General features: G+C 39.3%; 2 protein-coding genes across 2 annotated transcripts; both read right to left on the bottom strand.

Moving 5' to 3' along the window:
* Window positions 1-29: 29 nt before the first annotated feature.
* On the bottom strand, window positions 30-6,433 carry LOC113023201 (perforin-1-like). The gene is made up of 2 exons (XM_026169225.1): window positions 5,898-6,433; window positions 30-1,269 (listed from the first exon to the last, which is right to left on the bottom strand). Exons 1-2 carry the CDS (start codon window positions 6,431-6,433, stop codon window positions 99-101), a joined length of 1,707 nt encoding a protein of 568 aa, XP_026025010.1. The 3' UTR covers window positions 30-98.
* Window positions 6,434-11,031: 4,598 nt separating this feature from the next.
* On the bottom strand, window positions 11,032-15,305 carry LOC113023202 (perforin-1-like). The gene is made up of 3 exons (XM_026169226.1): window positions 15,267-15,305; window positions 13,526-14,061; window positions 11,032-12,445 (listed from the first exon to the last, which is right to left on the bottom strand). The coding sequence occupies exons 2-3, from the start codon at window positions 14,059-14,061 to the stop codon at window positions 11,278-11,280; spliced, it is 1,704 nt and encodes a 567-aa protein (XP_026025011.1). The 5' UTR covers window positions 15,267-15,305; the 3' UTR covers window positions 11,032-11,277.
* Between the last annotated feature and the right edge of the window lie 349 nt (window positions 15,306-15,654).

The raw sequence follows: 15,654 nt of genomic DNA on the forward strand, positions 1-15,654 counted from the left end.
AGAATGCCATGAAATACAAGCACATAGATATTCAGCAGATGGTCAAATCCTTATTCTCTTATTGACTCATCTCTCATCAGTGACATTTAGCATTGAACTCACACATTTACTGACTCCTCATACTTATTCCCAATCTTTCCAAGAAGAACCCCATTTCTGGTGTGGAAAACCTCAGCCAAAGACGGACTCATGGCCGAGGGGATATACTCCTGACACTGGTTCCCACTAAGACTTGGTGCACACTCTACGATGTAGGAAAAGAAGAAGGTCCCATGATTCAGCATGCAGCTGTCGCTCACCTTCCCTGCTCGCAGATCAAATGAACACTCGCCTAACAGATCACTGTTCCAGTAAGTGTCCTCATCATACACAGCAAATTTAAGTTTGTTTTTCATGTTGATGGTGATGGTTCCAAACTCAAATGTTTCTCTCCATCTAGGGTTGTCATCATTACTTATAATATCAGTGCGCTTTTTCTGATCACCATATGTCACCTCCACTGAACCATCTGTCTGAGTCCACTTGTCACCATACAGACCCTTTGCATAAAGTTTGAACACCTTTAAGGTTGCCAGACCTTTCCCAGCAGGACAGCAGTTTGACTTGATGTTCTGGTTACTGTTGCAGACACAAGCACAAGGATCTCTTGCGTTTGATCGGTGCCCAATCTTACAGGTTTCTGAACATTTCTTCAGCACTGCATTTTTCTTAATGTACTGCTCCACTTCTCGCTTCAGTCCCGCCCTGGCAGGATGATTTAATGGCAGTATGGTGTGTAGGGGTTTTAAGTTGTATTGGACCACATCAGGGATACTTTTAAGAGAAATGAGCCAGTTTTTATAGGCCGAGGGGTCAGATTGGCCTGCAAAGAGGATATCACCTCCATCAATATCTCCACCAATGGCTTCTGTGTGCCGCTCATTAAATGAACTGCTGAAAGTTTGATTAGACCCCAACTTGTTTTTCTTTCTCTGACAGTGTTCATACTCTGCTTTAATACGGGCAGAATTTGCAAAAGTAGCTGAAGCTTCAACTGACAAACAGTCACTAACATCAGTATCTGTTAGTCCATTCATTGTAGCCATGCAGGTCCTGACAGCAGTGGATGCTTTAATTTCACCTCCAAGAGACACTTGTGTGATGTAATGTGTTCCATAAGTGTCAATCAGATTGTGATATAATGGCGCAGTTTTAGAGGAATAAGGGGGAATGGAGTCAACTGCCGGCTGGAATTCCTGACTCAAAGGAGGACTTGTTGCCAGTCTGTAGCTGTGGAACAGAAAAGCATATAGATAAGTTTAACTTAATTCAAATTGATTCCAACTATCAACATCAGAGAGATGTCAAACATTTGACTCACGGGCCAGATCTGGCCCACCAAAAATCTGGTCCACTGGATGGCTTTTCAAAATGGAAAACTGCTAAGAATAAGCTTTAGACTTTTCACATTATTTTGCACCAGGAAGCACTGTCTTGCAAGTGATGAAAATAATACTTTCAACTGAACAGGAAACTCGTCATCCATTTTAAATCCTGCTGACAAACACATTACTCATGACTATCTACACCAATTAATAATGGTTTAGCCATAGAATGAAAAACTGTAACATTATCAGCTGTTTTGTAACATGGTGAATGCTTTTCACTAGGGCTGGTTATCACTTTCGATTTCTATAACTGATTCGATTCCAATTCAATTCGATTTTGACTCAAACATTCATAAATATTTCATTTCTGACCATTTATCAGTACATATCCATATTTTTATATCTATGTATAAAAACAAAGCTGACACTTGTGAGACCACATCAGTGGTGTAATCATCACAGCAGATACCTTTGTGTCAAAGTAAGTGAAGATAAAACAGAAAAATATGAATGAGTTTTTCCTATCCTGACTTTTTATTGCAGATACGCACCTTAAAAATATTCTCCAGTAGATCAGGTAATGTGCAACATATGAACATTATCTGATGCTGCTGAAGTCAAGCAGAGCAAAGTTACAGAGGTTTTATTCGGTTTTGTCATTATTATTGCAAAAGCTTATATTTCTTCGCTATTGAACAGCAGAAATTCGGCTTTCTTGGCTGAAAGCACTGAATAGACGGTAGACTGGTGCATAACAGAGTAATGCAGAAAACAGAGATTTTTAATGGCAAACTGGTCTTGAAGTACAGAGTGAGAGAAAGCCATGCAGGAAGTGTGATTTTTTTTCCTGGTGCAAGCAAAACAGCAAGAGGGAATTTGTTATGTATAAGCCAAAATATATTGTGTGCTATACAAGCTATCACCAGTAGTGGGCACCACGCCCTGTTATGTGCTGTGAAGTCTGGAAGACTTGGCCGTCTACTGTGCATGTACTGACTGCGTGGCCAAGTGTGGATGGAAAACAAACAATAGCATGGTGAAAGGACTTCCGAGCTGTGGATTCGGTGAGCTGCTTTTTCTACAACGAGTCAGAAACGACAGTGTTGGCTGTAGATGCATCATGGCTGGAATGATTGGGCAGATGGATCCCTTTGATGATGCTGGTAAGCAGTGGGCAACATATATTGAACGTTTTGAGCATTGCATCCTGGCTAATGACATTCAGTCTGAGAAACGAGTGCCAGTGCTGCTGTGTGATGGGTCCCAAAACGTATGGTCTGCTGCGTAACCTGGTAGCTCCAAACAAGCCTGCAGTATGACAATATTGTGGGAGTTTTGCAAAGGTTCCGGTTCCACAAGAGGAATCAGGGGGAACAGGAAACAGTCGCACAGTATGTGGTGGTGTTGAAAAGACTGTCAGAACATTGTGAGTTTGGTGTGTATCTGGAAGATGCTCTACAGGACAGATTTGTTTGTGGATTAAAGTGTGAAACTGTGGAGAAGCATCTTTTGACAGAAAAGGATCTCATGTTCTGCAAAGCAGTTGACTATGCCATGTTGGCAGAGACAGCAACACGTGAATTCAGCAGTTAAGTGGCTCTCTTAAAGTGAACACGGTGCTGTCGCAAAAAGGTGATGGATGCCATCGCTGTGGGAAAATGAATCATACTGATGATGACTGCTGGTACAAGGACCGTGACTGTCACCAGTTGGGGAGGAAAGGCCACACGAAACGCATGCATAAAGGTAGAGCCAGAAGCAGCCAAGATTGGAACAGGAAAGAGAAAGACGGAAAACCTGAACTGAAAGGTAATGCAGTTAAACACAGAGTTAAGGACAAAAAGAGAAGAATTCATCATGTTGCTGGTGAGGAAAGTGAAAGTGAATGAATCAGATCTGACACTGATAGTGAGTTGGAACTGTATTCATTGTCTCGAAAAGAGAGGGATTCACTTATCTCCCTGATGCCTGTAGTTAACGGGAAGAAAATGAAGATGGAGCTGGATACAGGGGGTGGCGTGTCTTTGCTCCCATGAGAACAGTACAAAAGTATGCTGAGTCAGTTGCTGCTGCAACCCACTGACATCATGCTGAAGACATACACTGGGGAACCGCTGGCACCAGAGTGGTTGAGAATTATTAAACTGAACTTGAAAGACATTCATGCCAGAGAGCAAAGTGGAAATGACAATCTGGGGGCTGTGCTAACAAAACACTCAGCTGTTTTCTCTAAGGAGTTTGGGTCAATGAAAGGAATTAAAGCCAGATTGATTCTTAGGCCTAATAATGTAGCCAAATTCTGTCCACCATGTAACATGCCTTATGCTCTCTGACCTCGAGTGTAGGCTGAACTGAAACGCCTGACTGAACTTGGGGTCTTCACACCAGTGGGGCATAGTGCCTGTCAACAAGAAGGATGGCTCAGTGAGACTGTGTGGGGCTTTCAAGGTCACTCTCAATTCACAGCTCTGTGTGGATAAGTACCTACTTCCACGCATTGAGGACCTGTTTGCTTCTCTGGCAGGGGGTCAGCATTTCAGTAAGCTGGGCTTAGCAAATGCCTATCTACAGATGGAGGTAGAAGAGGAGTCTAAGAAGCTGCAGACTATTTTGACTCAAAAAGGGCTGTTCCGTATCAATCATTTACATTTTGGTGGCATCACCAGTGTTGTTTCATATTGGAAAAGATTGGGCCAGTGTCATACAAAGTGAATGTGGGAGCACAAGGAGTGTGGAAACGTCATGTGGATCAGATGCTGACATGTCCTGAGCCAGTATCTCAGCAGGTTGCACTGGATCCTCTGACAGGCACTCTTCACCCTCCTGCCCTCTGCGAGGTGCAACAGGAGTCACCGGACTAAGACCACCAGGTACCAGTACAGCTTCTTCCCTACAGCTGTCAGACTCCTGAACTCTGCCTCCTGACATCTGACCCACATTAAACTCATGGACTGAACAATACACACACCCACAACTACCCATTACTGAACACACAATGGACAAAAACAAACAAATGGCCAACTGTACCATCATACACACAATAATAACATGGACTGAACCACCACTCACAAACACTAGCACTTTATATAACCTCTGTGGAAATTAGCCACATATCTCACTGATCTAAACTGCACTACTGTAAATTCTGTACAGACAATCATTCTGTACAATAATAATTATAGTTCTACAACTGTTTATAACTTGTATAGTTCATATTTCTGTATAGTTTCATATTTTTGTATAGTTTTCATATTTATACCCTGTTCATAGCCTGTACATAGCTTGTACACTCACTACTGCCTGTACATACTTGTAGTTATAGCATATTCATAACTTACCTTCATACCGTGTACATTGTAACATACCATAATAGACCCATATTTTGTACCCTCATACCTATAATAGATCCATTTTTTATTGCTAATATATATTTTGTAATATATCTATATTATTGCTAAAGCACTTTCTCGATAGATGCAAACTGCATTTTGTTGCCTTGTACTTGTGACATGTGCAATGACAATAAATTTTCTATTCTATTCTATTCTAAATGTCACCAGCCCAGAGTGATAGTGACACCTTGCTCCACCCTGGTACATCTCATCAGGAAAAGACTGTTGAACAAGTTCTGCGGACCACAATACCTCCAGAAACACACCAGTCTATTGAAACACTGAGTGTATACAGGTTACAGAAATTGTTAGACATTATCTAGTGAGGGTCACTAAGCCACCCACTTGTTACCGTGTTGTAAAAAAAAGAAAGAAAGAAAGAAAAGAAAAGAAGAAAAAAGAAAAGAAAAAAGTACCATTTAGGTTAAGTGAAATATTTCTGCGGGCAGTGCTGCGGTCGCTTACCTTAGTGGGGAGAAGATGTTATGTATGAAATATACAGTGTGCTATACAAGCTATCGCCCCTGTTATGTGTGTGTAACTTTCTGAAGTCTAAGGAGCTTGGAAAGAAAAACACCGCACTTCTTTAAGTTGCTTGAAGATGTTTCACCTGTTTTAGCTATTTGGCAGTTGTTAAACCAGTTTTGTGAGCTTTAACCTGAGATTCTGGCGTTTCTGGCAAAATACATTAATATTTAAAAGTCGATTCGGGGGTTTAATAAATCAATATCGCATTATTCAAACTAAAATCAATTTGAAGGGTGAAAATCAATTTTTAAAAATTACCCTTACTTTTCACATCATACAATAAAAACATGTAAAAAAAATAATAAATATATATATATATATATATATATATATATATATATATATATATATATATATATATATATATATATATATATATAATGATTTGATTATTCCAGAACACTCCCTGACCCTGTGTGTGTGTGTGTGTGTGTGTGTGTGTGTGTGTGTGGGGGGGGGGGGGGGGGTGTTTGACACCACTGCAGTAATTGTAATAAATACTTCAGTAACATTTTAAATCACTCTTGATGCTAAACTAAAGAAGAAATACATTAAAAAATAAATAAATAAAAATTACTCAAATAAGAAAAATATCCACTGACATACTCACCCATAGTAATGACAGTTGATCGAATGGTGTAAGAAGGTGTAGCGGTCTTGTTTTGACTTTTTCATAGCAAAGGTGGAATCTCTTGAGTGAGAACCTCCAAAGCCAACCCCAACTGTTACTGAAGGATCTACCGGGATGTCAAGGCCAATTTTCCAGTTGTTGGATACAGATGATGTCGAGTCATTGACAAGAGTTTCAACAGAATCATAGACCACACTGGAGACCTTCAAACTGCACTTGGGCAGGGTTCTCCAGTCCACCACAGCAACAGGGACCTTCTGTTTCTCGCCATTCATGTAACGGTTACAGTACATCCTACAGCTACCATTTCCAATCTTCCATGTTTCAGTGTCGATCACATAGGCACCTTTTCTCTCCATCGTCACAATGTCAAAGCCTTCACCACCCAAGTTGTAACCAGGGACAAAGTGAGCCTTTTCACACTCCTGTGGTGTACCAATGAAGCTCACACTGGATGGAAGGCACAAGGGACTCCATGCCCAACACAGGAGCAGGACGTGCCACAGCTTTGCCATCTGAATGGAATCATTTAACAATGAGAGGAGATTAAATTACATGAACAAAGGGGAAGTTAAACAGTGCAAAATTCCATTCCAGCTTTCTTAGGGCAAGAGGCAGGGTACACCCTGGACAGGTCGCCAGTCTGTCACAGGGCTAACACACAGACACAGACAACCATTCACACTCATATTCAAACCCATAAGTAATTTAGAGCTACCAATTAACTTATCCCCACTAACTGCATGTCTTTGGACTGTAGGAGGAAGCCGGAGTACCCAGAAAGAACCCAAGCAAACACAGGGAGAACATGCAAACACCACACAGACCCTGGACTGATGGACCTTCTTGCTATGAGGCAACAGTGCTAACCGCCATGCTGCCCCCCAGTGTAAACTTAAACACCAAAAATATCCACTATACCTCACCCAAAGATCCTATCTTTTCTGACTACATTTGATTTTGCTCATGTGAAGTATGTGCAGGTAACATTTGAATTCATAGCTAGCGAGCTGTCAACATATATCCTGCTTCTTCCTCACTCTATCCAGGCAGCTTTGTCTACTTTGATATTCTAATGTACATGAATCCTCAAGAGTGAAGAAGCAGTCACCATGTCAGCCTGGCGACAGTGCTGAAGAGAAGCCTGGGGTTGTTCTTATTTTCTTTAATCAGTGATGAATGGCAAGGTGTAGCTTTACAGGGGGTTTTATTTTATAAAGCAAGAAACTCTTTTTCCAGCATAAATAACATAAGATAAGATAAGATAAGATAACCTTTATTAGACCCAAATTTGTTGTAGACCTTCTAAATTACTCAGACACCATCTCCTCTCCAGCTAATGGGTTATCTGCTTTAAGATGTGAGTACAAGAGTTACACCAGCAAGCCAAGTACTTCTGATTCAAGGCTTTCAAATTCTGAGGAGCTAAATATGATGTAAATTATAAGTAAATAAATATGATGATCAACTAGTAAATAATTTACTAACAGGGACTGTGAGGGAGATTATATCTCTCGGCCGGCCTCAGAACACTTTGGTGTCCCCCAGATAAGCCACATTTCTAGAAATAATAGTTGCTCCCTCCAAGTGGGATGGATGCTGTGTCTAATAACAAAACATAAAAAGTTTTGCAGTTATCTATAAAGCCCGTGTCATTTTTTGGACACCACTCAGGCAGCCAGCAATATAAATAGAATATTTGGCTAAACATGTTACTCCTTGTAAACAACTAAGAACATATAATATTTCACGATAACAAAATAAACTGTAAGCAGTTGAATTTAAAAAAAAACTCTTGTTTTGCATAGTTTTGTTACATTAACCATCTTATCTAGTTTCTACTGGTCATGCAGTGACTTCGTGCAGCTCCACTGGAGCATGACCAATGTTTTCAGAGCCACTACACTAAAGTATTAACCAAACGGCAAAAAGAAAATCATACGGAACAAAGGACTTGGTGGTCTTACCTTGACAGCTGACTGAAAGCTTTGGTCAGTACCTTCTATTATCTTGCCTAGAGGGTAGTAAAGATGAAAGAGTGAAGTTTAGGTTGCACCACGCTCCTTTATACCTCAGAAATTTAAAACCCACAATCCCACAAAGACGTGTTTTACCTGGTTCACACCAATATCACACATGGGGGAACTGTTTTGTTGTGGCTTGTTAATATGTTCCAGTAAGTGAAGACAGTCATATGAGAAAGAAAATGTTCTCAGGAGTAACAAAATCCTGTGGAAAAGAATATGTACACCCCTTGTAAAACCACTTTGAGCAGCAAATTCTTTCAGTAATCGTTTCGTATATGGCTTTAATGGTCCTTAACACCATTGTGGAGGAGTTGTGGCTCATGCATATTTATATAATTATTAGCTATGGTTAGGTATGAAGTCTGCAACAACAGTAGGGCACAATCAAAACTGAAGTTCTTTGTTAGTCTCAAAAAAAAACGTTTTGTGAGTCTTGGGGAAACAGTGATTAGCAGAAAAGCTTTTAGCCAACATATGAGAATTGCTCATCAAAGTACCTCAAACTCAGCACTGCACATTCTTAGCAATCCACAAACAGTTATCCATATAGGCAAAGAACAAGAAAGATTGACAGGAAATAGAGACATGATACCCTTTTACAAACATAGAATATCAGACTTTGAAACATCTAAGTTTCATCTTTTAAAAATAATTGTTAATCCGAGCCTCACGTAAGTGTAAAGCTCAACCAAGTTTCCTATCTGAAAGTGTTCGCAGGTCCTCCCACCATCACCACTGCAACTTGCTCAGAACTTTGTGGGTCTTTAAAGTAGGTCAGTGCCTCGAGAGGTGACAAGAGGCTTTTAAAATTAGATTAGTCATGACCTAACCGCGTTATAATTGAATGATTATCTATCGAACACTTTTTTACTTCTTCTTCTTCTTTTTAATCTGTGACGTGATACGTGTATTTAAACGTAAACTGGTTTAGAATTTACTACCATTAAAATCTAGACTGAGGTAACCTCAACGGCCAGCAGCCGACTGTCCGTAACGGTCTGAGAATCACATTAACCTGCCGTGAACAGCAATGAAATAACTGACGGATCTCTCCGAATCTCTGTCATAAACACGTCTCTGGTTGCAGCAGGTCATAACACGTCTACCTGCTCTTCTACTATATAACATAACATATAATATTTAGATAATCAAAGATTAGTTTTGCTGGTGTGGCGGAGGTGTAGTCTCTGGCCTGCTGCAGAGGAGGGGTGACGCAGTGAGGTCACAGGGCGGGAAGAACAGGTGTGCAGGAAAGAAGTCGGTGGCAGCCATCCAGTGTGTCTGCGTGCTGAACTGAAAGGCTAAGAAACCGCAGTCCATGTTGTCACAAATAAAAAGGCTGTTGCTCACCTCAACCTGACACCAGTGTGTGCGTGTGTTTCGGGGATCTTGCTGATATTCCCAGATGTGTGTGTTATGTGGTTTGGATAACTTTCCTACCAGATTCCATTCACTCACAATATGGCATATTCTTGTATAGTTATTATTTTTAAATTACTTCTTTACTATACTTTTCTGTTGATGTTACAGTAAGTTCACCTTTCAACTACAAATGAATTAATGTGCAGTGAAAATCAGATATTGTGAGGCCCTCTGCATGAAATAGGTTTAGCCTACACAGATAACAGTCTGGTGCAACTGAGTTGATGGGAAGGACTCATATAGTTAAAGCTGAGCAACAAAGGCCACAGAAGCCCTTTAACACAAAATATACTTAAATGTATAAGTTACATTTTGCACTGAATGTTCTGACTGTATTCTGTGACCATGTAGATAAATTGTGTTTCTAAATGATTTTATGATTGTTATTTATCTTTGTAAAAAGCCATGCAGACTGCTGTTGTACTCTGTATTATTGTTTGGCCCCTTCACAAAGGCTAATTAAAACCTCACAAACACAACTAGTTCACATATGTATGGATTTACTTCATATTTCCAAAATAAGCTTCAAACATTTGACCCACAGGCCAACTGCTGGCTTTTTAAAGTGGACAGTTTCAGAGAAGGAGGGCAACAATTTCTGCTTCTCATTGTTTTGAAACCAGGAAGAATGATCTTGCAAGTCATAAGATCACATCATGAGTGAATCTCATCATCAGCTTTACATCCTTCTTACTGACAAACACATTATCCAAAATGAAACAGGAAGAACTCAAATATATTAATTTTCTTTATAAAGTATCATTTATTAAATGTCAAAGTTTTCAGCAATAGTACTTTTATTAAAATAGTTTTTTGTTGTAATTCAACAGTTTGATCCCACTTAAATTCACACTGGGTTGTATGTGACCCATGAAGTAAAAGTCAAAGTGAACTTTATTGTCATCTCAGCCATGTAAATGTATGCAAAGAGACAAATTATAAAGCTCCAGGTTTACACATAGTGCAAATGGCAGGATACTGTACTCTGACATAGAGAATAAGTAAAAAGATACAAATTCTAAATACAAACTTAAACTGTATGGTTAGTCTGCAGTAAACTCCAACACAGAAAGTATGGAATGATGCTTGTATTGATCAGCCATGTCCTGAGTTTATGTACCGTACTCTGCAAGACACAAATGAAGTGGACAGTTGTAACTTATATGAGCTGCACAGTTACAAATTTGCAGTACGTGAAAGTGTAATACAGAAGAAGCAGCGCAGTCTGGATATAAAATGCAATGTCTGAAACTTGAATAGACATGAACATGACAGATGCAGTTTACATTCTAACCAGACAGCCCTGCACAGAAGCAGGAGGTGCCGCAGCTTTGCCATCTGTATGGAACCATTTAAGAATGAGAAGATATGAAATGACATGGATAAAAAAACAAAAATAATAAAAGTTAAACATTCTCAACTTTTTCCCAATACATTAAAACAGTTTTCACACATGCACTGCAGCTCTAAACCTTTTCACACATTACTCACTGGAGACGCACATGTGAACAATTGTGCTACTCAAGAATGTTTTAAAAATGACAAAGCATTTTGTAGTATTACACTGACGGTGAACAGCAGGCTCTGATCGATAGAGCAGCATAGATCTATTATTCGGCCTATGCTTTACTAACTGATCTAGAAGTGGAGACTTGAGTCTGCTGTTGTCACAGATTTTGTTTTTAACTACTTTAAAACCCACAAAGGCGTGTGCTAGTTTTACTTCCTTCACACCTAAAACAAACTGGGGCAACTGTTCTTTGTCATGACTTCTTCATGCATTACACCCACTGAACAAATAAATGTAAATATTTTAGCTGCAATAAAAAGCAAAAACATAAGCAAACAGATATCCAGTACATAATCATCTCCCCCTGACTCATTTCCTAACAATGACATTTGGTTTAAAATCACTCATTTACTGACTCCTCATACTTATTCCCAATCTTTCCAAGAAGAACCCCATTTCTGGTGTGGAAAACCTCAGCCAAAGACGGACTCATGGCCGAGGGGATATACTCCTGACACTGGTTCCCACTAAGACTTGGTGCACACTCTACGATGTAGGAAAAGAAGAAGGTCCCATGATTCAGCATGCAGCTGTCGCTCACCTTCCCTGCTCGCAGATCAAATGAACACTCGCCTAACAGATCACTGTTCCAGTAAGTGTCCTCATCATACACAGCAAATTTAAGTTTGTTTTTCATGTTGATGGTGATGGTTCCAAACTCAAATGTTTCTCTCCATCTAGGGTTGTCATCATTACTTATAATATCAGTGCGCTTTTTCTGATCACCATATGTCACCTCCACTGAACCATCTGTTTGACTCCAGTCATCACCATACAGACCCTTTGCATAAAGTTTGAACACCTTTAAGGTTGCCAGACCTTTCCCAGCAGGACAGCAGTTTGACTTGATGTTCTGGTTACTGTTGCAGACACAAGCACAAGGATCTCTTGCGTTTGATCGGTGCCCAATCTTACAGGTTTCTGAACATTTCTTCAGCACTGCATTTTTCTTAATGTACTGCTCCACTTGTTGCTTCAGTCCCGCCCTGGCAGGATGATTTAATGGCAGTATGGTGTGTAGGGGTTTTAAGTTGTATTGGACCACATCAGGGACACTTTTAAGAGAAATGAGCCAGTTTTTATAGGCCGAGGGGTCAGATTGACCTACAAAGAGGATATCACCTCCATCAATATCTCCACCAATGACCTCTGTGCGCCGCTCATTAAATGAACTGCTGAAAGTTTGATTAGACCCCAACTTGTTTTTCTTTCTCTGACAGTGGTCAATTGTGGCATTAATACTGGCAGAATTTGCAAAAGAAGCTGAAGCTTCAACTGACAAACAGTCACTAACATCAGTATCTGTTAGTCCATTCATTGTAGCCATGCAGGTCTTGACAGCAGTGGTTGCTTTAATTTCACCTCCAAGAGACACTTGTGTGATGTAATGTGTTCCATAAGTGTCAATCAGATTGTGATATAATGGCGCAGTTTTAGAGGAATAAGGGGGAATATCCAAAGCCGACTTAAATTCTTGACTCAAAGGAGGACTTGTTGCCAGTCTGTAGCTGTGGAACAGAAAAGCATATCACAGAAAAGTGAATCACCTTAGATTTTGTTTCCTTTAAGTCAAATCATAATACTTTATTAATCGCAGAGGAAATGGCAGCAAACTATTAAGAAACAGTGTTGTCAAACATATGACTCACTGGCCAATCTGATCCAGTGGATGGCTTAGCAAAGTATACAGACTGGGAGCAGGAGGGCATCATTTTTAGCTTTTCACAGTATATTGCACCAGGGAGCATTGTCTTAAAAATCATTATAATAAGTTTGCATATTGAGTTCATGTCAACTAGATGTTCGTCATCCGTTTTACATTATATCTGCCAAATACATTAACCATTGCCAGCCATATTGAGGAACAATAATTAATCCAAACACAGAAACAAGGAAAACTCAAACTTAACAATGTGCTTCAATAACTGTGAACATTTTCTATATATGATAGGGCTTTTTTACACTGACGTTTTTTTCTGTAATGTTTTACATACTTAAAATTAAAATAGGCTATATGTGACACATAATTGAAAATCTGTTTGACGTCACATAAATTCAAATGAAATAAAATTTGTTATTATAAAAAAAAGTGCATTTCTGTCACTAAAAAAATGTATCCATAACACAAAATTTAGAGTTATTTTATCGAAATTTAGAATAAAAGTAGCTCGAAATTTTGACTTACTTTTCTCAAAATTTGGAGTTATTAACTCCAAATTTTGAGCTAGCACTGCCAATCAGTAATCTATGTGAATTACGTCATTTCTTTGTTACCCAGAAGCTGAAGCCCTCAGCTACAAATGCTACAGCTAAGCTACCACTATTACAGTCAGTCCTGAATGCACAAATTGCTGATTATTTTCAGTGTGGCTTCACAAAATATGAAATCCTTGTGTTATTAGCTGAATCACATGGTGTTACTATCAGCAAACATACTCTCGAAAGCGCCGATTTGTTGCGATCCAGTTTTGAGTGCGCATTCCACGTAGATTACTGATTGGCAGAGCTAACTCGAAATTTCGAGTTACATTTCTCAAAATTTCGAGTTTCGGAAACGGGCTTCCATAAATATTCCCTGACATACTCACCCATAGAATTTACAGTTGATCGAATGGTGTAAGAAGGTGTAGCGGTCTTGTTTTGACTTTTTCATGGCAAAGGTGGAATCTCTTGAGTGAGAACCTCCTAAGCCAACCCCAACCTTTGCTGAAGGATCTACCGGGACGTCAAGGCCAATTGTCCAGTTGTTGGATACAGATGATGTCGAGTCACTGACAAGAGTTTCAACAGAATCATAGACCACACTGGAGACCTTCAAACTGCACTTGGGCAGGGTTCTCCAGTCCACCACAGCAACAGGGACCTTCTGTTTCTCGCCATTCATGTAACGGTTACAGTACATCCTACAGTTACCATTTCCAATCTTCCATGTTTCAGTGTCGATCACATAGGCACCTTTTCTCTCCATCGTCACAATGTCAAAGCCTTCACCACCCAAGTTGTAACCAGGGACAAAGTGAGCCTTTTCACACTCCTGTGGTGTACCAATGAAGCTCACACTGGAAGGAAGGCACAGGGGACTCCATGCCCAACACAGGAGCAGGACGTGCCACAGCTTTGCCATCTGAATGGAACAATGAGAAGAGATTAAATGATGATTAAACTTTAAATATAAAAAAATGACCAATATAATAGAGTATTTTTCAAATGTTCACTTCACCCCCAAATAATTTGTCATTTCTCAGTGGAGATGTATGTGAAACCAGAAATCACACAGTTAAACTTTTGTGTCTATGTAGTGGTATGAGTATGAGTGGTCAACCTATATCCTGCCTCAGTACCTACCTCACTCTACCCTGGCAGCTTTTTAAATTAAACCAAACAGTGGTAAAGTTGTGTTTACTGTGATTTTCTATTGTACCTGTGCATACTAAAGTGAAGTACCAGTTCTTATTTAGCACAGTAAAGATACAAAAAGAGACGAAGAGAAATGTTAAAGTAGACCACTGCAAAACAATGTAATATAAAAGGAAAAAAAGACAAAAATTGCTTGCTTTTCTTAATCTGGTGAGAAGTTGAGTACACTTTGAAAACATTTAGACAGACTTTACTGTCCTAAAAAAATTCCAGAAAACAAATGCTGCTAAGATATCTTTAAAAAAAAAATCGAATTTCTCCACGTTCATAAAGTGTGGGCATGCAAACAACAATTTATAGATAAAAGGCTATTAAACTTGTTAACCCTGCATGTAATCATTCTTAAAGAAACAAAGGACTTGGTGGTCTTACTTTGACAGTTGACCACAGGCTTTGGTTAGTACAGTCTATGATCTGATCTAGACTGTTGTACAGATGAAGACGTTGAGTTTTTATACTGAACATATAAAAAGTCAATGTCATATGCGCACCAGTTTTACTTCCTTCACACATATTTAATGTGTGTGGAAACTATTGCTCTTTACACATTATTGAAATAAAACAAAGGTTAAGTACACCCATTGTGAAATCCTCCTTACCAGCAATATCTTGCAGTTATGCAGATATTGCAGCACTCAACAGCATTTCAGTCCCCTGAGTTCTGAACTGGGCCTTGATTCTTTTTTTTTCCAGCCAAACTGTGCTTTGGATTATTGTCCTGCTGCAAGACCAAGTTTCGGTGGATTTAGGTGTCAGACTAACTTTGGTATACAAAAAAGTTCATGGTCGAGTCAGTGATTGCAAGAATGAATGCTGAATGCTGTGGATGCAAAACAAGCACAAAACAACACCCAAACAAATTTGCTAGAACATCCACTCCTAGGAAGATTGCGACATTGTGTTAATATACACCTGAATACTGCAGACCAGCCCAAACTGCCAAATCCTCTGCTTCTATACACATGGCCAGACATGCTGATAATCAGTTAATCAAGTGCACTGGATTATCAGCACCTGGCCGTTACTTACCTTGCATTCCTATGGAAGTAGTAAGGGTGTCGTTTTTGACCGGCCTGCAGAGTCCCATGACAGCTTTGCTTTTGTCAGCAAAATTATATAATAATTTCTTACAAACTATTTTAAGAATATATTATATAAAATTTATTATATAGAATTACAAATTTTAGATAATAAAATCTTACTAAGAAGAAACATTTATTTATTAAATGTGCAACAATAACAAGGCACAATCAAAACGCCACTTCTTCATCTGTACTAGAATCTAGGTCTAGTCAGTTAT

The sequence above is a fragment of the Astatotilapia calliptera genome, chromosome 6 (genome assembly GCF_900246225.1).
Source record: "Astatotilapia calliptera chromosome 6, fAstCal1.2, whole genome shotgun sequence".
NCBI classification, from domain to species: domain Eukaryota; kingdom Metazoa; phylum Chordata; class Actinopteri; order Cichliformes; family Cichlidae; genus Astatotilapia; species Astatotilapia calliptera.

Coding starts and splice junctions, on each gene's coding strand:
- LOC113023201 (XM_026169225.1), bottom strand. CDS start 6,433: ATGGCAAAGCTGTGGCACGTCCTGCTCCTGTGTTGGGCATGGAGTCCC. Junction 1,270..5,897: donor ATCAACTGTCATTACTATGG/GTGAGTATGTCA, acceptor TCTGTTCCACAG/CTACAGACTGGCAACAAGTC.
- LOC113023202 (XM_026169226.1), bottom strand. CDS start 14,061: ATGGCAAAGCTGTGGCACGTCCTGCTCCTGTGTTGGGCATGGAGTCCC. Junction 12,446..13,525: donor ATCAACTGTAAATTCTATGG/GTGAGTATGTCA, acceptor TCTGTTCCACAG/CTACAGACTGGCAACAAGTC.